General features: G+C 37.9%; 1 protein-coding gene across 2 annotated transcripts; it reads left to right on the top strand.

The window, feature by feature from the left end:
• Positions 1-970: 970 nt before the first annotated feature.
• itga6a (integrin, alpha 6a) lies at positions 971-19,913 on the top strand. 2 transcript variants are annotated; one of them, XM_056389381.1, is made up of 26 exons: positions 972-1,300; positions 8,901-9,025; positions 9,344-9,423; positions 9,520-9,781; positions 9,946-10,077; positions 11,170-11,383; positions 11,695-11,888; positions 11,975-12,069; positions 12,307-12,434; positions 12,517-12,606; positions 12,696-12,757; positions 12,840-13,009; positions 13,865-14,011; positions 14,113-14,222; positions 14,610-14,772; positions 15,049-15,135; positions 15,224-15,303; positions 15,493-15,570; positions 15,678-15,780; positions 15,881-16,057; positions 16,173-16,268; positions 16,349-16,456; positions 16,561-16,659; positions 16,761-16,886; positions 18,353-18,478; positions 19,001-19,140. In XM_056389381.1, exons 1-25 carry the CDS (start codon positions 1,113-1,115, stop codon positions 18,458-18,460), a joined length of 3,222 nt encoding a protein of 1,073 aa, XP_056245356.1. In that variant the 5' UTR covers positions 972-1,112; the 3' UTR covers positions 18,461-18,478; positions 19,001-19,140. The 2 variants fall into 2 exon arrangements, with proteins under 2 accessions (XP_056245354.1, XP_056245356.1); XM_056389379.1 differs by lacking the exon at positions 18,353-18,478 and having other exon boundaries at positions 971-1,300; positions 19,001-19,913.
• Positions 19,914-20,013: the final 100 nt, after the last annotated feature.

Genomic DNA, 20,013 nt, shown 5'->3' with positions numbered 1-20,013 from the left:
AAGCTCTTGCAGCCTTTTAGTGACTTACAGCAGCTTGTCTCGTTGTCTGTCTAAATTTGGGAGGTTTACAGTATTTGTCCAGCTGACTGACACACCTGACTTGATGTTTATCTGCTTCCACCTAACTAAAATAGCAAAGTGACTTCAACTCATTATAGTTTTATCCAACAATGGCATTAATGTTTATGTTTGAGGCTTTTACATGCATTTTTAAAGGAAATGGAGAAAACTGGCCTTTAGATGAAAATGATTCTAAGAAATATAGATTATGGGAACTAATATTCATTCTACCAGCAGCTGTCACATGGTGCTTCAGTCTCTGACCCTGTTTTTATAGTTGGGAACATTTGACCTGGAAGTGATTAAATTCTCAGTTCAACTGTAAGCTAACTTCACAGATAAGGAGTCAATAACTTAAGGCAGTGATGAAACTGGGTGATGTATGGTTGTCACGTTAGTCTGGGTTTGCCATATTGGTTAGTATTTTCAACATGGAGGAATATGGAGGAAGAACCAAACTGGGACATCTAGCTTTGTTGTGATGATCAGATGGCATTCTTTTAATTTATCATAGAACTGATTTGATTCTATTATATTTATTACAGGAGAACAGCATAAGGTGCCAGTGTCAGACTTTATTTCCAGGTTTGAACTGTCTGTGCTTAAATGCACAGATTCTTAGGCAAAAATATATCCCACTATCAAAAATCTAAATGCAAGATTGGAACCTTTTTAAACACTCAACATGACTAAAAGCTTCCTGAATACAATGTTTATGCTGTAAGGTACATTGGAGTCATATTTTGAATCATCATGAGCTGCGAGACATATAAAATATAAATTGTCCATTTTAGACAAACTTGTCAATTATGTAAATGTAATTTTGTTTTACCTGAAATGTATATGGTCTAAAAATACTGTACCTGTACCCTGTAACAGGTGGCCTCCTGTAGCGGTGACCACAGGGGGCGCTGCAGCAGCACAGAGCTGGATTGGGAAACAAGGAGCGGCAGCTTTCTTTCAGTCAAACTGCACCGGGCTGAGCGGTGAGGAGCAGCGGGGTCAGCGGGCTCTTAACTTTGGACTACTGAACACATCTGGACCGCACTGCAATGCTGCTGCAGGGATCATACAGCGCTGTCTGTGCTGCATTTTTGTTTCATTTTTATTTTCTGGAGTCACCTCTGGTGCTCACCTTCAACCTGGACACCAGTCATGTCATCAAGAAAAGCGGAGAGCCGGGGAGTCTGTTCGGGTTTTCTCTCGCCATGCACCGGCAAGTCAACCCGGATAAAATAATGTAAGTGATGCCTTCAGCTGTACATCTCTTCTGCTGTTTGTTTTCATGAGCGATTGTTGACTAAAAATACCGTTAACAACAGCACCGTTATGAGAGACACCTGCCTGCACTGGTTCAGTGAAATTACTGACATGAGTAAATCTCAACTTTTAAATGTTAATGTCTAAAGTTATATCTAGTCAGGGAACATCTTATTTTAAGGATTCTGCCTTTGTAAGACATAAAAACAAATTTTCACCGGTAGGTCGTGATGTCAAGGCTTGAAGCAACCTGTAAAAGTTTCTCTCCTAATAATCTTCTTATAATCTTAAGCAGTGTTTCTGGTCAGATGATGCGAGTTTTTGTTCTATTTTTCAATAGATTTCTACTGCCTCCCCGTGATGCCTTAAATATAAATGGGAAACAGCCCAAGCACAACAAGTGAATAAACAATGGTTATAACTGTCATGCAAATGTGCCTGTAAGGTCAAACGGAGGGAGCACAGAGAGCAGAGGTGTAATGCTGTAACTGTTAGTCAAATAATCAATTGGTTTTCAACAATTCTGATGATTGATTTACCATTTAAACAATTCATCAAGAAGATTCACAGATTGAAGCTTTGCAAATGTGAAGGTTTGCTGCCTTTTCTCTGTTTTACAACATTTCAAACAGAATATTTTGTGGTTTTGGACTGTTCTTTTCAGCAGGTGCTTTGTCACCCAGCAGTGTTACATGTGAACTTCTTATAAGCAGCACTGAGAAGGGATGAGTAAATAATCTTTATAGTTGTCTTACATGAATGTTAATGCCAGCTGACTGATGCATCCTGACCTCAGCTGTCACATATTTCAGGCATTTCAGACAGTCATGCATGCTCAAATGATCCAGAGACGTTTTCAGCTTGTGCCAAAATAAAAGTAAACAGCAGTTAAATTGTAGAATATTTCCTCAGTGCAGCATTTCATGAATGCCTGCTGATGCTACCATGCATACACTACAGTAAACCATTTCCTTTGGCTAGCCCAGAGGGGACAGAAAAATGTCTGTGTTGTGAGCCTGATCATCCTGCCTCACAAAGAATAATGGGGGTAAAGGGAGGAGAGGGGGTGGCATGTCAAAGCCTGCGAACAGGGTGAGGCTGCATGGTAAAGCTACAGCATTATATACTGGTCAGCAGCTGTAGGATCCTGCAGCAGCATGTTTAGAAACAGAGAGCAGGAATGGAAAGCCCTGATAACAGGGCTTTTTAGATTTCCCAAAGATCACCCAGATTAGCCTTAACTTGTGGAATTTTATCTGACTGCTGTTTTGGCTACCGTGCAAGGGCAGCTCATGATGTATAAACACACCAGCTACATAAAATTGGAAGCTATCTTTCTAAATTTTGGTTTTACAAGGATTGTTTTGTTCACAAACAATCAAAAAAAGTGTAAAGAGAGTGAAAGTTGTGAAACTGAATGTAATATTTGTTGAGCAAACACAGTTTTGAAATGTGACACTGGCCTTATAGTTTGTTTTTCAGCCACTAAAAGTAAGAGTAGAGTGAAGATTTGCACTTACATGCTGATATGTGAAAGCTGCCCAGTTTTTGCAAACATGCTACACACATTTATACTAATGTGTACAAAAACTGCTTCTTGAGAACAGACACAAACAACACAATTGTATGTATTTGTTTTTTTTATATTTGTTTAAGTTATCTTAAAATTCAGCAGTGATTCAAGGCATTTTTTTTTTTAAAGAAAAATACCAAAAAGGTTCCAGCCTCTAAAATGTGATGATATCCTGCTTTTTCTTTGTCATACATGATAGTAAACTGAATATTTTATATTCTTACCCAACAATTAGAGCTACAACTGGCTAATATTTTTATTTATCAACATGAAAATTATTTTCTCAATTAATTAGGTCTAAATATTTTTTTATAAATTGAGAAAAAAAAATATGGAACCAACTGCAGCTTTCCCAGCTCAGCCATGCTCTCAGCTCTAAATGCTCATGTGACACAGAGATAATCAGCCAGACAAGTCGAGGGAAAGCTCAGTAGAGCACAAGTAGGTAATGAACAGCTCTGCCTAACTTAAAGCTGTGAGGCAGTCTGAGCCCATGAAAACACAAGTTAGTAATGTGTCACACATTCTGCATTGGTTGTTCTCATACGAACATGTGTTTAATGATGATCACTAGCAGCTGTAAAATTCTACTGGCCATCACTGCTTACATTAATCTGATTATTATAAATCTTGTGTGAAGAGAGGAACGCTGGCCTTTACAGGGTCCTTTCTAAACAATCTGCTCAGTGAATAACATGTATAACTAGACAGATTAATTTCATCTTTATGTCAAATTTGAACTGGCCTTTTATCCCATCTGTGTTTCAGAGCTGAAACCCAAATCTCCCCTTCTTTGCTGCAATTGAAAAAACAAATCTTCTTGTGATTAAAGGATTCTTTTATTTAAAATGCATGAAACCATTTATGCAACTTTATCCATGTTGTTCCTCCAATGGTTCATTGAAAGCACAACTTGGATTCTCACTGTGGTTATGGTGTTATTATGCCTTCCTTCTCATATTGGTTAGTGTTGAGAGGAAGAAACGAGGAGATCTATGTTTCAACGTGAGTCATAATATTACATCTTGCAAAGAGGCAACTGGATGCCTCTTCCATGAATAACGTGTTGGGTTAATGGTGTGGATATAACATCCTCTAAATGAAACCAGAGAAAAAGGCCATTTGACAGGACATGCACAGCCATCTGTGCACGTGTAACCTGATAGAGTAAATGCATAAGTGAATCATCAGTCGAGACATTTCAGTCAAACTTTACACTCAAGTTTGGCAAGTTTGAAATAGATTATTGTGCTTAGAGAAGGGTTAATAAAACACGATTAAAACCGGTGAGTCAGAAGACTGAAGTCTTTGTTTTAAACTTTATTCTTTACTTAAAGTTGATCTGTACTTCTAGTTTGTATTCATAGTTTCTTCTGTGATGTGTACCCAGCCAATCACAGGTCAGCACCAATCAGTGTGTGTGTGTGTGTGTGTGTGTGTGTGTGTGTGTGTGTGTGTGTGTGCGTGTGCGTGTGTGTGTGTGTGTGTGTGTGTGTCTGTGTGTGAGTGTGTCTGTGTGTGTGTGTGTGTGTGTGTGTGTGTGTTTGTGTGTGTAAACTGAATCAGTTAGAACAGCTGCAGCAGTTCTTGTGGCTTTGAGTGCACAGCTGTGGAGCACTGGACCACATCTGTTAACAAAGATCAGTGAGATCACTGTGTAAACCCACACCAGTCACTATGTATTCCCATTTACACTGCAGTGAAAGACATGCTGCATGATGGGATATGGTTTCACGCTGTAGCCTGGCCAATACAAGATTTTATCGGGACCATGATATTGATATTTGAAAATTAAAAAAAAAATCAAATAACAATATATCGACACAGATTAAATATAGATTTAAAATTGTGTTTAATAAGGATCACTCACAGTATGTGATTTTTCATATGATATGTGCTGAGTGGAAGATTTTACAGTTGACATATCCTTTTCCTAAGCTACCTCAGAAAAGCTAGTCAGTGGACCTTGAGCTAAGGTTCTGCTGTTAAAGTACAGTCAGAAATGAACTATCATGCTCTTCTACAAGTATATCTTTGCCATTTTTGTACTGCAACTTCTTGTTACTTCTTGTCAAACACGTATGTCAATGCGGATACATCCGAGTAAATATAACCAACGTGTCAGGCTTAATTTATCAAGTGGACTGTGTTTCACTTCATGTTTTTAACTTAAATGACATATCATGCAAACCTTACATTAAGTGCTAAAATTCTAAAGATACTAAAATTTTGCCTTTTTCTGGATTGAAAAACTAGTTCATGTGTCTGCTTGACTCGTGTGTTGCATGTCAGTTACATGCTAAATTCTACAACTGTCCCTTTCCTGAGGAGCCCTGCTGTTAAGGAGGTGTTTTTTCTTTACCTTTGTAACAAGTTCGTCACAAATGTGATGTTTTCCTGCATGTGCCCTCGTGGATTTGGCTTCTCTTGAGTTGACCGTCATTATAGCAGGAGGGGTATCTCAGTGCTACAAAGACAAATTTAGGAAAATCAGCTTACACTTCATGTCTCAGTCCTTAAAAGCACAGAAGCTCAGGTTTTGGACAAATCTTTCATACATTGGGTGGGGTCACAGGGAAAATGGTCTCAGACTTTTGGATCCCAAAGTATCCCCAAAAATTTATTATTACATTCTTTCTGTTAATGCATTTCACAAATTCTTTGTTCTCTCTGATAGTTTGAAGTGGGTGCAGTCCCTGTCTGTGGGAATAGGTTGATGGACATGGGGTGGACACATAAACATCTACATCTATTGCAATCCAATTCTATGTGCTGTAGATCATGCTGTTGCTATGTTGGATTGCATTATATTTAAGGTATATCTACAATTTGCAGTGATATATGTTCTTGTTGCCTCTCTGATGACACAGAAAAGAGATTCTTTGCCTTTTGCAAGGCATTCAGCATCAGTTTATGCAGCATGCTCGGCTAAGACAGCTAGAGGCTGAAATGTCAAATTGAAGCTAACTTTGTAAAGGCTCTTGTTTGTATTTGCATTTCATTGGGCTTTGTTTGAGGAGAGGGTTTGCAGTTTGGTCTTCAGTCTGACACAAGACCTCCCCAGGAGAATCTTTGCTTTGCAAATGATGAGCCACATTTCTGTCCCATAGATCAATAGGCAGGTAACAGAAGGAACTGCAGTCATGGGGAGGAGAGAGGGGTGGGGAGGATTTCCTCTAAGTCATTTGAAAAAATTCCCACACTGCGAGTAGTTCTTCACTCCACACATGGTAATGTGACGTACTTTGGGAAGTGTACTACTTGTAGTCTTTTTTCCCCAAAAGATTATCTTAAAACCAATTTCTTATAAAACAAAAATCTTATTTTAGTAGTTCTGGCAATCATACTTTAGTGTGAAAAACAGACGGACAGATGTGACATTTAATTATTCAGTTTTATGTTGCATTTTTAATGGGTTGAAAAATGGATTTGCAGCTAAGCAGTCATTAGTGACTGACATCTCCAGTAAGCTGATGCCATTTTCATAGACACAGGGTTAACCCTTAATTAATGTAAGTCCCATTGCGGTTGCGATGTGCCTTTCCAGTCTCCTCACTCACACATTCCAAAACTGTGTGATAACATCTGGGTTACAGTTGAGTAATGTTATTTAGGTTGTTAAACACTTATGTCACCAAGTCCCTTCAATTCATACAATAATTAAATAGATAGATAAACTACTTTTTAAAGTATCACATATGATGATTTCACTTTGCCTCCACGATTAGTGGACTTAAATTTTTAAAGGAAATTTGCTTGGCGGGTGTTTCTCAGAATGACTTTTCTATGCAGGATGAATTTAGGCTATAACAGCCACAGACAGGAAATATGGCCAGTTTCTGTTTTTCAGTCTCACATGTCTTGCAATACTGACATATATACCTTGCATGAGTTTCAGTGTGTAAAAGGTTACAAATGCAATCAGCGAGTTGTCACCACATTTCAGAGGTGTCGAGAGCAATGCACAATTTGGACACAGCAAGTAGTTGTTAGTACAGGTCTCAATTATTCCCCAGTCGTCCCCAGATATGTTCATTTGAAGTAATGCCAAAAGACACGTGATTATAAATATGTATTAAAATCATGTCAACATTCCTGAAAGCATAATCATGTCTGCTATAACCAAACTAAATGACCCTTGACACAAACTTGATGCTAGTTGTTCATTCTTTTCTCTGCAGCTGCCTTCCTGAGCATCTCCAGTGAGTCCATGGCAATGATGTATTAATATTGACTATTCACAAAAATAGCAGTTGACAAAATGACATTACTATTTTTGTCTTTCTATCCTTAACCTGCAGATCCAAGTAAAGTCAAAAGTCAAAAAGAAAATTTGTCAAAGACCAATTTCACAAATTTTCTGACAAGATTAATGTGTAAAGGAAAGGTTTGATGTGCTCTTCACGTTAAGTGTTGCTGATTGTATCATCCCAGCAGCTGCTGATATGAGTGGCCCTTGAAACACACCCTCTCTTCATGCTTGTGAGAATGTGGGTTTTGGAGAGAGAAGCTTTGCTCAGTGAGCGAAAGTTGGGCAGAACAACTACATTATTGAACACGCTCCAAATTAGATTGTCTGCTTCAGTGCTCCTTTGCCCTCTGAAGAATGTCAGGACAGTAGTCTACTGTCACTTAGACCTAGATTATTTTGTATCACAAAATACAGAAGCTCTTTGAGAGACTGATTGAACACTGCCAGCTTTTCACAGGCTAAACGTAAATCATTCTTCCTATGAAATTCACAGTATGCAGTTTGTCCATTAACCACTTAAAGACATGTATTGAAACAGCTTAATTTCTGTTGTGTTAATATTTACCATCATTAATGAATGGAAGGTAGGGTGTAAGTCTGACTAGGATATTATCATCTTTTAAATATCTTCTTAAAACATAATTTCATCAAGGAGATGAAAAGTTTTGTTAAATTGACAATCTAGGGGTTGGGATGGAAATATATTTGATGGTAAGTCCCCCACTTCAGTCCAGATAGAAATATCTCAACAACTATTGTATGGATTGTCATGAAACTTTTTGAAGACATTCATGTGGTTCATGACATTCAGGCGATATATTCAAATTATTTTGATGATCTCACTTTTCCTGTAGAGCCACTATGAGTTCAACATTTGTGGTTTTGAATGAAAAGTCTTGACAACTGTTCGATGGATTGCCAGGAAATTGTGTGCACAGGAAATTTGATACACATTCATGTCTCCCACAGAATGAATTGAAATAACTTTGGTGATGCCTTAAGCTTTCATGTAGCACAACCATCAGGTCGAAATTTTAGCTTGTCTAGTAGTTTCCCAACATTAAACCAGCTAAATATGAGCATGCTAGCATTATCATTATCGGCCTGTGGCTATACTGGCATTAGCATTTAGCCTCTCAGAGACACTTTTGCCCTTATTTGATAGAGACAGTGTAGATGCAGGAAACATGGGGTTGTGGTATGCGCCCAACCCCCAGAAATGTTGTGGTTATTGGTGTTAGATATCAGGCCAACAGGATGTCGCTCTTGTTCTCAATTCTTGAAGATATGGACAATCATTAATAATGACACTTCAGATTGAGACATTTGCTGCACAGATTCATTGTGATATAGTAGGACATCAGCCTCTCTGATTTAGAGTATGGGCTTTTTTCTCAACTTTATGATTTTGCTCTGACATTCAGGCAGAGAAAAGGAGAAGTAAAATGAATAACTCTGCAAACAGTAGCCACAATATTTGTATTAAATGAAGGCAGCCAGAAGGTATGGTGCATTCTTTTTCCTGACAGGAAAACTTGCATTCTTGCTGTTGCTATGCCATCACTGTCACTCTGACTGTTGATCTTTTCACATACATGTACTAAATTCAACAAGCTGCTGCCCTGGAGCTTGTTGGAAGGTCTTCATAAAAATGTAGAAACTGTAGCTGGTCAGAGTGATGACAGGTGACTACAACTAAAAGCTAATTTCAGTACTTATCACTTCATCCTGTAATGTTTTTCTCTTTTTCTTCAGGCTGCTGATCGGTGCCCCGAGAGCCAGAGCTTTAGGAAAACAGAAATCCAACATCACAGGAGGGCTTTATAAATGTGAAATCTCTAAGTCCAGTGATTGTGAGCGCATTGAATTCGATAATGAAGGTGAGAAACACCTGCCTACCTACCTACCTACCTACTTAAGTTAAGTTTAGTTTATTTACAGAGATGCCCCACATATGTGTAAAATATAACACAACAAAGTGTAAGATTTGTTTCACGGCCTTCCATTCCATCCGTCTTGGTCCTTGATGTAAAAAAACAACACTGATACAGGAGTCCAGGTGCCTCACGCTAACATCAAATCCATGCAACAAATGCAATGTATATCATCACCAATAAAATGGACAATGTAAGAAATCAAGACGTGAAGAATGAATATCAATACTCATATCATTGTCTTGTGTTGCTACATTTTTAAAGAGGATGTACGTATTGAGAACAAGGAGAATCAGTGGATGGGGGTGACGGTTCAGAGCCAGGGACCTGGGGGAAAGATTGTGGTAAGTCAGACTGAGCGCCTACACTATCATTCCCCGTAACCTTGCGTTCTGTTATCAAAATATGAACTAAAACACAGCCCTGTTTTGTAATTTCAGACATGTGCTCATCGCTATCAGAGGCGCTTGTTTGTGAACACCCCTCAGGAGTCCCGTGACATCACTGGACGCTGCTATGTGCTGAGTCAGGACCTGACTATTGACTCGTCCTCTGATGAGGACGGAGGTAGCTGGAACTTCTGTGAGGGCAGAGCCAGAAGCCATGAGATGTTTGGATCTTGTCAGCAGGGTTTGGCTGCCACCTTCACCAAGGACTACCATTACGTGGTGTTTGGAGCACCAGGAGCTTACAACTGGAAAGGTCATTAACTAACCATAAACACACAGTGCTTTGCTGGGGGCGTCAGATTTCTCATTCTGTTAAAACAAGTAATCTGGTGTTTGTTTGTTTTTAAATCGTAAAATAAAGATTTCTTGTTTACACCTGTTAACATCTACATCTCTACTCACTAACCTCCTGTGCAGGCATTGTGCGAGTGGAGCAAAAGAACAACACTTTGCTGGAGATGGGAGTGTATGATGACGGCCCATATGAAGTTGGAGATGAGCATCTCTTGAACCCTGAGCTGGTGCCTGTTCCTGCCAACAGCTACCTCGGTGAGTATCCACCCACGAAACAGAAATGCAGCGGCTATTTTTGTGTGTCGCCTATATCCTGCCGCTATATTTTATTGTTTGGTTACATTTTCATGTTTGCCTCAAGAGTACTGTTCATTATTATTTTAATGGTAAACATGACATTTAATTTAAGCTTTTCTTTTTTAAACTCTCTCCCCCTTTGTTACTTTTAAACAAATATACAATACCTATTCAAAGATTTGACCAAAGGAAAAAATGTGGAGTTAAACTAAAGTTGAATCACCTTTGTCACATCAGACATATTTACTTGTCAGACACAGGTGTAACTAATAACGTAATTAACTGCTGCATTGCATTTCAATTACTGGAACAGAGCCATCATTAATGTTATAAGTTGCACCTGCGTTTTTCCTGCTTTGTCTGCTGTGAAAAAGGTCTTCGAATCTGATTCATTTTGGAGCTATAAAGACGCGACGGTACTGAGATGGTAACAAGGCTTTTAAGATTCAGGTCAGCAGGAGTTATTCATAAAACTAAACAATGTCTGTAAGTACAAGATTTGTAGTGGCGCTAATTAAGCAACCAGTCAGTCAAATCCAAAATATGAAGAACCTTATCTTGCGCTCGAGTTCACTGTCAATACAGCATTGAAGCTTTGTGTCTTTTGTGAGGAAAACATGTCAGTTTGGGTAAAGTATCACTTGTATTTTTATTTGCACAACAGAAATTAATGCGCAACCTGTATGAAAAGATAGATAATGTTTCAAAATGAAATTCAACTCATTAGTTTATGAATTGGATTGGATTTTGGCTGCTAAAGATGAGGATGACCACTGGGAACTACTGCATTGCACAGATTTGGCAGCGACTCCTACTGGTTCGTCAGGACACCTGCACAGAGACATGGGATGATATTGTGACTCTGTACATGTGTTAAGCTGTTTCACTGAAATTCCTAACTGACAGGAAAAAAAGAAATGGCTGTGAGTGCCACTTCAGCCATGACTGGGATAGGGTGATATTTGAAATTAGGGAGAAAACAGGTAATTAGAAAGGTGTTCTTCAGTGTAAACTAAGATATTTATGTCCTATTTATGTCTCACACTTTAGGGTTCTCCCTTGATTCGGGACACAGCATTACCAGGGGTCGTGGCCTCACGGTGGTGGCTGGAGCGCCCAGAGCCAATCACAATGGAGCAGTGGTCCTGTTGAGGAAAGAGAGGGAGGCCTCTACCAGACTCTCTGTGGAGCACACTCTGCATGGACCAGGACTGGCATCCTCCTTCGGATACGATGTGGCAGTAGTTGACCTGAATGGTGATGGGTGGGTAACATTTCTCACAGCCTTTATTCTGCATACATATAATTCAATCTTAATGGGGAATAAGTTTTTCAACATCATTCGTACAAGTCAAAAAGTGAAGGAAAGTGTACACACATATAAAAGACACATAACATTTATATAGCCTTGAGATTTTGGGATTAGACTTGATTTCCTTTTAATATTGCTTTATTATAATGCTTCCTAACCTGTTACTAATGTGTCATTTCAATGTTTTCCTTTCAGTGGACTTTATTTATTAGGTTGCATTCTGTATGATACTGATAAATGTTTACCTCCCTTTTTTGATCTAGATGGCAGGACATAGTTGTAGGAGCCCCTCAGTTCTACATGAAGGACAGAGATGTAGGAGGGGCTGTTTATGTCTATATCAACAAGGCAGGAAGGTGGGAAAAGATCACTCCTATCCGTCTGAATGGGACCAAAGACTCGATGTTTGGACTGGCAGTGGAGAACATTGGAGACATCAATCAAGACTCATATAAAGGTAATTTAAATGTCATTTTGTTGCTCATTTATGTTCTCTCTATCAGTTGCTGTCACATTATAGTAAATTACTATTTTCTCATTCAGACATTGCCATCGGATCTCCTCATGATGACAGCGGGGCAGGAAAAGTCTACATTTATCATGGCTCTGTACAAGGGATCAACACCAGTCCTGCACAGGTCTGCCTTTTTAAGTTTTATGGGAATCTTTTCAGGTGGTCACAAGTCTTTGATTTCTCCAGTCATTCAGTATGTCATATTTCATTTAAAGTGCTATCTTGTCAAATGTCTGCAAATCATTGTAGCTCCTGATTTATAGAGAATAAAAAACATCCATGTTATGTTATTTTATAAATTTGCTGGCCAAGTTTATCATCCAATTTGTCATTCCTTGTTAAACTTTTCTCTTTATCGCAGATCCTTTCAGGAAAAGAGCACAACCTCCGATTCTTTGGTTATTCTCTGGCAGGAAACATGGACCTGGACAGTAATTCTTATCCAGACCTGGCTGTAGGCTCTCTGTCGGACACAGCTCTAATTTACAGGTAATTATTTCCTCATATATTGTAAGTAAAATTAAACCCTACTGATTTCTATCACAACTTAATTTAACAACCTTTCTTCCAGGGCACGGCCAGTCATTAGCATCAGGAGAGATGTCAAAATATCTCCACAGGAAATCGACCTTACAATCAAAACCTGCGGTAACAGCATTTGGTAGGTGTTCTGATATTCTTATATTTAAACATAGCTCGCTCAAAACATCATTTATTTGAATTATTAAAACATCAATTTCTCATCTATAGCTTCACCGTTGAGGCTTGCTTCACCTACACGGCAAATCATGCATCCTACAGCCCTAAACTAAGTAAGTAAAAGAAGACTTATGATCCTTGATACAAGATTGTTCAGCCATTTTCTCTTACCCACGCTTTTCCCCTACACTGCAGCTATCAGCTACTCTGTCGAGGCAGATGGAGATCGAAGGAAACAGGGGCTGCCCTCCAGAGTGACGTTTGAGAACAAATCCCGCACTGACACAGACTACCAATTTAACAGCACCATAGACCTTCGTGGCCAAAAGCAGGCAACATGCATCAAGATAAAAGCCAAACTTAAGGTAAAACATATCAACCACTTAAACCACATTGGCAGGATATAATCCAACAATTTAAGTTAGTCTGCACACATACTATGTATCAATAAATGTAATGTCCTTGAGGAGATTATTTAAATCATATCCTATAAGCATTATAAAGCTGAAACAATTAGTTTATCAATTAGTTAGTCAATCAACCAAAAATTAATTGGCTTATATTTTGATAATTGATTAATCTTTTTGGACATTTTTCAAGTAAAAATGTCAAACATTGTCTGGTTCCTGCTGCTCAATTGTGAGAATTTGCAGCTTTTTTAAAAAGATTTTTATAATATGTGATAAGAAACTAAATATATTTGAGTTCTGGACTGTTGATACGACAGGCAATATAATGAGGTCACATTGGGATTTAAGAAATGTATTTTCTAATATTTTCTGACATTTATTGACCGAGTTACTTATTACTTAATCGAGAAAATAATCAGCAGTTAGTTGCAGCCTTAATGTAAATTTACAGATGAGATTTACACCATGTGCATGTGTGCTGCAGAATATTTTCAAATGATATGTCTATATATACTTTTTATATATTTACCATAACAGTCTCAAGATAGTAGTTATGACTGCCTGAATTTATAAATGCTGAGCTCCAGAAGCAGCACAGAGGAGAGCAAATCAGCACCAAAACCAGTTGTGATACAGACTGCAGTTATTTGAGAGTAACTAAACAAATAATGTTTATTAGTTTGAAATAATATTTTCAGTTAAAAGCAGATACTATCTATTTGAATAAAAAACCTTCCCATTGTATAATAAAACACATGTAGAAGCAATTATTATGCTCCATACCACAGCGGCTGTTTCTGCTTCCCACAGGACAACATTAAGGACAAGATGCGAAGCATTCCCATTGAGGTGTCTGCAGAAATTCTGGGTACAAAGCGACAGAAGACGACAAAGAATGGCCTCCCTCAGCTTATGCCTATATTAGACTCCTCTCAACCAAGCAAAGAAGTCATTGAGGTAAACATGTAGGGTGCATTTATTATTAGTTTAATAAAAATGTTAAAATTAAAGTTTGTAAGTTAAAGTAAAGTTTGTTTATGGCTTTCTTGTTGTTACAGGTCAACTTTGTAAAAGAGGGGTGTGGAAGTGATCATATTTGTCGTAGTAACCTGAAGATGGAATACAAATTATACTACAAACAAAACAAAATGCACTCCCCACTGCCCATGTAAGTTCTACCATTTCCACTCTTCTAAGCAGCAGGTTAATAAAATGGGATCTTAAAATTGTTGTAAGATAAGGTCAAATTCATTCATTAAACCTATAGTGAACAACATTTTAAACATTGCTTTTGCTTCCAATCCCAATAAAAGTCAACCCCCACATCTACTAGTTTTAGGTCCTTGTATTGTTACTGCAGGGAACCTCATAATACAAACCAGAGCTAGAAGGTGATGGAATAATTTACTTAAATTTGCCAGAAACGATGCTTCAATTTTGCACCAATTTCGAACAATTTTGTGCCAATTTTGATGTATGAAAACAATATATCGCAGGCCTGTTTTATTCCACCAAGCTCAGCCTGAAGTGAGTGGTCATGTTTGTGTATCTGCAGCAAGAACAATATTCCTGTGTTTCATCTGAACTATGAGAGGAAGGACTTGGCTCTGCAGGTGACAGTGAAAAACATGAACGGAGATGATGCTTATGAGGCAAAGCTGGTGGGGACTTTCCCAGATGCACTGTCATATTCTGGGGTCCGCCCACATCAATCAATGGTAAGTCTACACTCACTACCAGCATACTTGTGTACGTCATATCATCGGCATCATATCTGCACTGATTAGGTCTCTAGTTTTTACATCTTGTCATGAAATAAAAGGCTGGATGAGTGAAGATTTTGATCAGCCAATTGAAAGTCATTGCCATACTTAGTTAAAAAGTGACCTAAAAAAGTATAACAGTTTTCAGATAATATACTCTAATCACTGTCTGATTTGTAGTTTAATAACTAACAATTAAGGTGATCAAATCTTATAATGTGTTCTTTCCAGGTGGAAAAGGTGGTCATCTGTAATGCCAATCAGAATGGCTCTCAAGCAGACTGTGAGCTGGGAAATCCTTTTAAGAGAGACTCGGAGGTACAGACTTGTCATGTTTACATGTTAATCCTTACTTTGACATTTAGTTGTTCAAATATGAGAGATGTTTTTTCCTATTTCCCACAAGACTACATTTTACATCATCCTGAGCACCGTGGGTATGTCTCTTGACACGACAGAGATTGACATTGACCTGCAGCTCCAAACGTAAGTACTACTGCTACAGATGCTGAGCTGAGCTCTGTTATGTTCTGTACATGTAAGGAAATACTGTAAAACTGCAATATGCAACTGCTCATAAATCATGCTTCGTCCTGTATTTTCAGGTAAGCTGCTAATGTTATATATCGGTGTATTGCACTATGCTATTGTGTTTTTTTTTTGTTTTCCTTTCAGGACCAGTGTGCAAGAAAACGTTGCCTCTGTGAAAGTAAAGGCTCAAGTGATCATTGAATTGCCATTGTCAGTCAGTGGGTAAGTGTGTTCTTGTAAATACGGTGTGACTGCTTGTCTACAGATACAGTAGATATGCAGCACCTCCAACAGTATGTGAAATAAAAATATTTGCTTGTGTTCCTCAGGGAGGCCAGCCCGAATCAGGTTTCCTTTGGAGGTGTTGTGAAAGGAGAAAGTGCCATGAAGACAGAAGAAGAGATTGGAAGCTTGATTAACTATACATTTAGAGTAAGTTTATTTATCTGACCTGCTTGCATTTATTATTATTATTATTATTATTATTAAAGCATTGCTGTTATAAAAACTACTGTATTGTTATTTCCTGCAGATAAACAACTTGTGGAAGTCTTTGAAGTCTCCCGTTAAGGCCTCACTACACATTCAGTGGCCCAAATTCAACAAAGATGGGAAATGGCTTTTGTACCTGGTGAAGGTCACTGCTACAGGACGGGAGGATATCCATTGCTCTCCTGAGTCTGAGATCAACTTTCTCAAACACATCCAGGTAGGATTTTTTTAAATTGCAGTTTTCATGTGCTTAATGTAAAACTCAGCCATTACGTAGCTACCCTTCACTGCTTAATTCTGCTTTGTATTAATGAGAGGAAATGTGCTTTCAGAAGTCCACGGTGTCCCGTACAAAACGGGAAATTGAGAGAAAACAAAGAAAAACTGGGAGAAAAAAGTCTTCTCTGTCAGACAAAAATAAAGTTTTGGTGAGTCTTTGCATGGATGTATCCATGTTCTTTTTACAAAGGTGTAGATTTGATGTGTAATAGGACCTTTCTTTTCCTAGACATGTGAGAATGGGATCAAATGTGTGGTGCTCAAGTGCCCCCTGCAGGGCCTGGACGGTACAACAATTGAGCTGAGGTCTCGTCTGTGGAACTCAACCTTTATTGAGGTGCTATATTGTATATTTATGTTTCTCATCAGTGTTTAATCATACTGGAACTCCTGATTTGGTATGACTGTCTTACGTGAACAGATGTTTCTGTTTTTACACAGGATTATGCCTCTGTTTCGACTTTGCATATAGTTGTGAAGGCCTCGCTCATGCTTCATGCTCAGGCTGAAAACATGATCCTGACAACTCCTGACACTGATGTAAGTAGCTCAGCAGCTGCACCAAATTATAAACTGTTTACCACCTTCATCCTAAAGCCACCTGATCACTTGGTTTCCCTCAATTTGATGTTCTATTGCAGGTGACAGTGGCAGTGTCCCCAGAAAGGGAAGTAGCACAGTATGGAGGAGTTCCCTGGTGGATCATACTGGTAGCTGTTCTTGCAGGCATCCTGATTCTGGCTTTGTTGGTGTTTCTGCTCTGGAAGGTGAGTAAAAGGATCCCACATCTCCATGTCAGATGTGAGGATGTTGAGATGACAAAGGGGATAGGAGATCGAACATGAACTTCATTAAACCTAGTAGGGAAATGAGGTCAGAGAAGGTGAATTCTGTGAACAATAGAAGATATGAAGAAGCTTGAAAAAATAATTTACTTACCTTGCTAGTTTTTATTTGCTGGTTGCAGATTTTTTAAAAATGTGGTTGTCCTTGGTTTTATATTATATATTATTAATAATACCTATGTATATTTTTGGGCTTTCAAAATAAGCAAATTGAAGGTCTCATTTTGGGCTGTGGTTACCATTATTGTGACATTTCTAGACTAAATACTTGTCTAATTATAAAAAAAAATAAGAGATTAGACAACAATGTAAATAATTAGTTGCAGTATTACTTGTTGTTTTACATTATATTCTGTATAATACAAAATATAGTTAAAAATATAAACCGTAGAGTAGCTGAATAGATGCTTAGTTGCTGTCTACAGTCTACAATTACAGTTTCTTTTAATAGTGGCTGACAGGAAGCAGCAGCACACAGTAGTCTGTAAATCTATGGAATCAAAAAACAGGCAATATAATAAGAATGTTATAAGCAACTGAATACCTGATATAAGTATTAAAAGAATAAGTATTTAACCATATTTTTTGGTTGTCAAAGTAAAATATTTTACTACTTTAAAGTCAGTCGTATTTAAAGGAATAGTTTGACATTTTAGGAGCTACGTTAACTCGCTGTCTTGACGAGAGTTAGATGAGAAGATCATTACCACTCTCATGCCAGTGTGCTAATAATGAAGCTACAGCCAGCTTAGCTTAGCAACATGACTGGAAACAGTTAGCCTGGCTCTCTCATAAGTTTACTAAGGAATTAATTATATATTTTTTGTTTAACCTAACTTTGTTTAACCTACTTCTTGGCTCTTGTTTAACTCTCTGCCACAAAACAAAAATGTTCACTCCCAAAATATCGAACTATGTCCCTTAAAATTACAACACAGAAATAAAAGTATTCAGTAGTGGTTAAATTTAACAATGAAGTATTCAGTTGTTTGTAAGATGGTCAGAGACATTATTTCAACATTTGTTTGCTTCCATTTAAACCTAATAATCAAGTGGTCATAATATATTTATCTATGTAAAAGATTGAGTGTGTTAGTCTGTAGGTACTCAGGGTCTGAGTGAGGTTAATATTAAAGTGGGTCCAGGTTTGATTTGGGTTCAGGTTTAAATGGCATCAGCCAGGACATTCTGATGATGAGCAGCAAATAAGCAAGAAACATCTGGTTGTCAGTGACATTTGAGCAACACTGGACTCTCCAGATTAAGAAGTTTCCTCATCAAAATGTATTTCTCTGTTGTTTTGCTGGAAGAAATCATATTAGCTATTGACTATTATCACTGCTTCAGTTTGTCACCCTTAACCATTCATCACCCTTACTCCCCCTCAGTGTGGTTTCTTCAAGAGAGCAACCAAAGACCAATATGATGCTGCATATCACAAGGCAGAGATCCATGTTCAACCCTCTGACAAAGACAAACTCTCTGCTGAGGCCTGATTTATACTCTGAACAGGGGTAAAAACAAGCTGTCAGCATGGAGTGTGATTACTGCAGTCACTAATGAACTTTCCAGGCAAATCAGCTGATTTACTGCGGAAAAATTCAATCAGACACATATTGTACAAAGCTGATGACTTTGCAGGTTATCTGGGAAAATTTACATCACACACTTTTTAAGCTTAAGTTTAACCTGAAAAAATATTAATTGATACTGTTAGAAAAATATACTTTAAGTTTTCAGGTATTTGTCACAATATGTGTCTCTGAATTTTGCAAAGAAATTAATGTATTTTCTGACCCGCAGGCTTCATATTTTCTTCGTAATTGTGCTTTGCAGGTGCTTTTGCTGACATGACTTTTACTGCTTGGCTGTTTGAAATGTCCTCTTAAAAACTGTAAAGCATGCTTAACATTCCTGCACCCCCTCACCCACCCTTTCCTGTTGTTTACACTGCGCATAAATATTTCTGACATTCATCAGTTTTTTAACAAGGCACTGTTTTTGAAACATTGTGTTTTTGAAATCTCTCCTCTCAGTGTGGATTCTTCAAACGCTCCAAACAAGATAGCAGCGTCCCTCGTTACCACGCAGTGCGGATAAGAAAGGAAACTCCTGAGTATAAGGATGGAAAAGTCAACCATGATCCTTTTGAGAAAAAGCAGTGGATGACAACTTGGATCGACAACGAAAGCTACTCATGACTCATTTCTCTGTTCAAATGATTTTTGCATCTGGGGGTAACCATTTTTTTCTTAAAGTGTTGAGGCACAAATACACTGAACTTTGTTTGTTGTTCCTTTGGTGAACATGATGCTCAGTGATTTAACTGGGAACTAGTTGAGTTCACATCTTTGAATGTTTACACTGTATAAATGATGACCATTTTTGTATATATTTAAATACTTAATGCACACTGTATATTTATTTTTTTGAAGAAAAATTTTTTTTCATGCCACCAAAGATCTTTTTGTAGTCTTATGTCTGCCCCGGAGTAGAACAACGAAGGGCAAAGTTTACTACTGTTTTTATGAAGTTGTACTGTCTTAAAGTCTATGCAAGGAAGGTACAGCTAGCTCAGTGTAATATGAATGTACATCACAATACATTTTTAATTTCTCTTATGCATCTAGTTGTAGTACTTTCCAAATTAAATACTTCTGTCCACCTTAGAACGACATTAAGGTACATTATCATGTCACTATAATTAATAGTGTACGAATGACCACGACTGACTCTAAATGCTTGTGCAGGTTGTTTTTCACATCACATCTTCTCACTATTGTGACGTTCAGGTAGCATCCACTGTATTGTAGGTCATCACTGATGTGTTTTTGTTCCATGTGAGGAATCCAAAGGGAAGATGTAAACTGAAAAGTATGTTTCATAGATTTAATTCAAAACCAATGTCTTGTTGACGTTGTCAATTATAATAAAATGCTTAAAAACTGATTGCTACAGTTGAAATTCATCACATAAGTATATCTGATATAAAAGCAGGACAGCAACTATTTCTTTTCATCATTGATTAATCTGATTATTTTTACAATCA

The sequence above is a fragment of the Seriola aureovittata genome, chromosome 11 (assembly GCF_021018895.1).
Source record: "Seriola aureovittata isolate HTS-2021-v1 ecotype China chromosome 11, ASM2101889v1, whole genome shotgun sequence".
In the NCBI taxonomy this organism is placed as follows: domain Eukaryota; kingdom Metazoa; phylum Chordata; class Actinopteri; order Carangiformes; family Carangidae; genus Seriola; species Seriola aureovittata.
The sequence above is the reverse complement of the archived record's forward strand: the minus strand, read 5'-3'. Positions and strand labels throughout refer to the sequence as shown.

What these genes read in the sequence shown, in the direction of transcription:
- itga6a (XM_056389379.1), top strand. Translation starts at nt 1,113, where the DNA reads ATGCTGCTGCAGGGATCATACAGCGCTGTCTGTGCTGCATTTTTGTTT. An exon ending in TTGCCATTGTCAGTCAGTGG is followed by an intron (nt 15,571 to 15,677) that starts GTAAGTGTGTTC and finishes TGTGTTCCTCAG; the next exon opens with GGAGGCCAGCCCGAATCAGG. An exon ending in TGGTGTTTCTGCTCTGGAAG is followed by an intron (nt 16,887 to 19,000) that starts GTGAGTAAAAGG and finishes CTCTCCTCTCAG; the next exon opens with TGTGGATTCTTCAAACGCTC.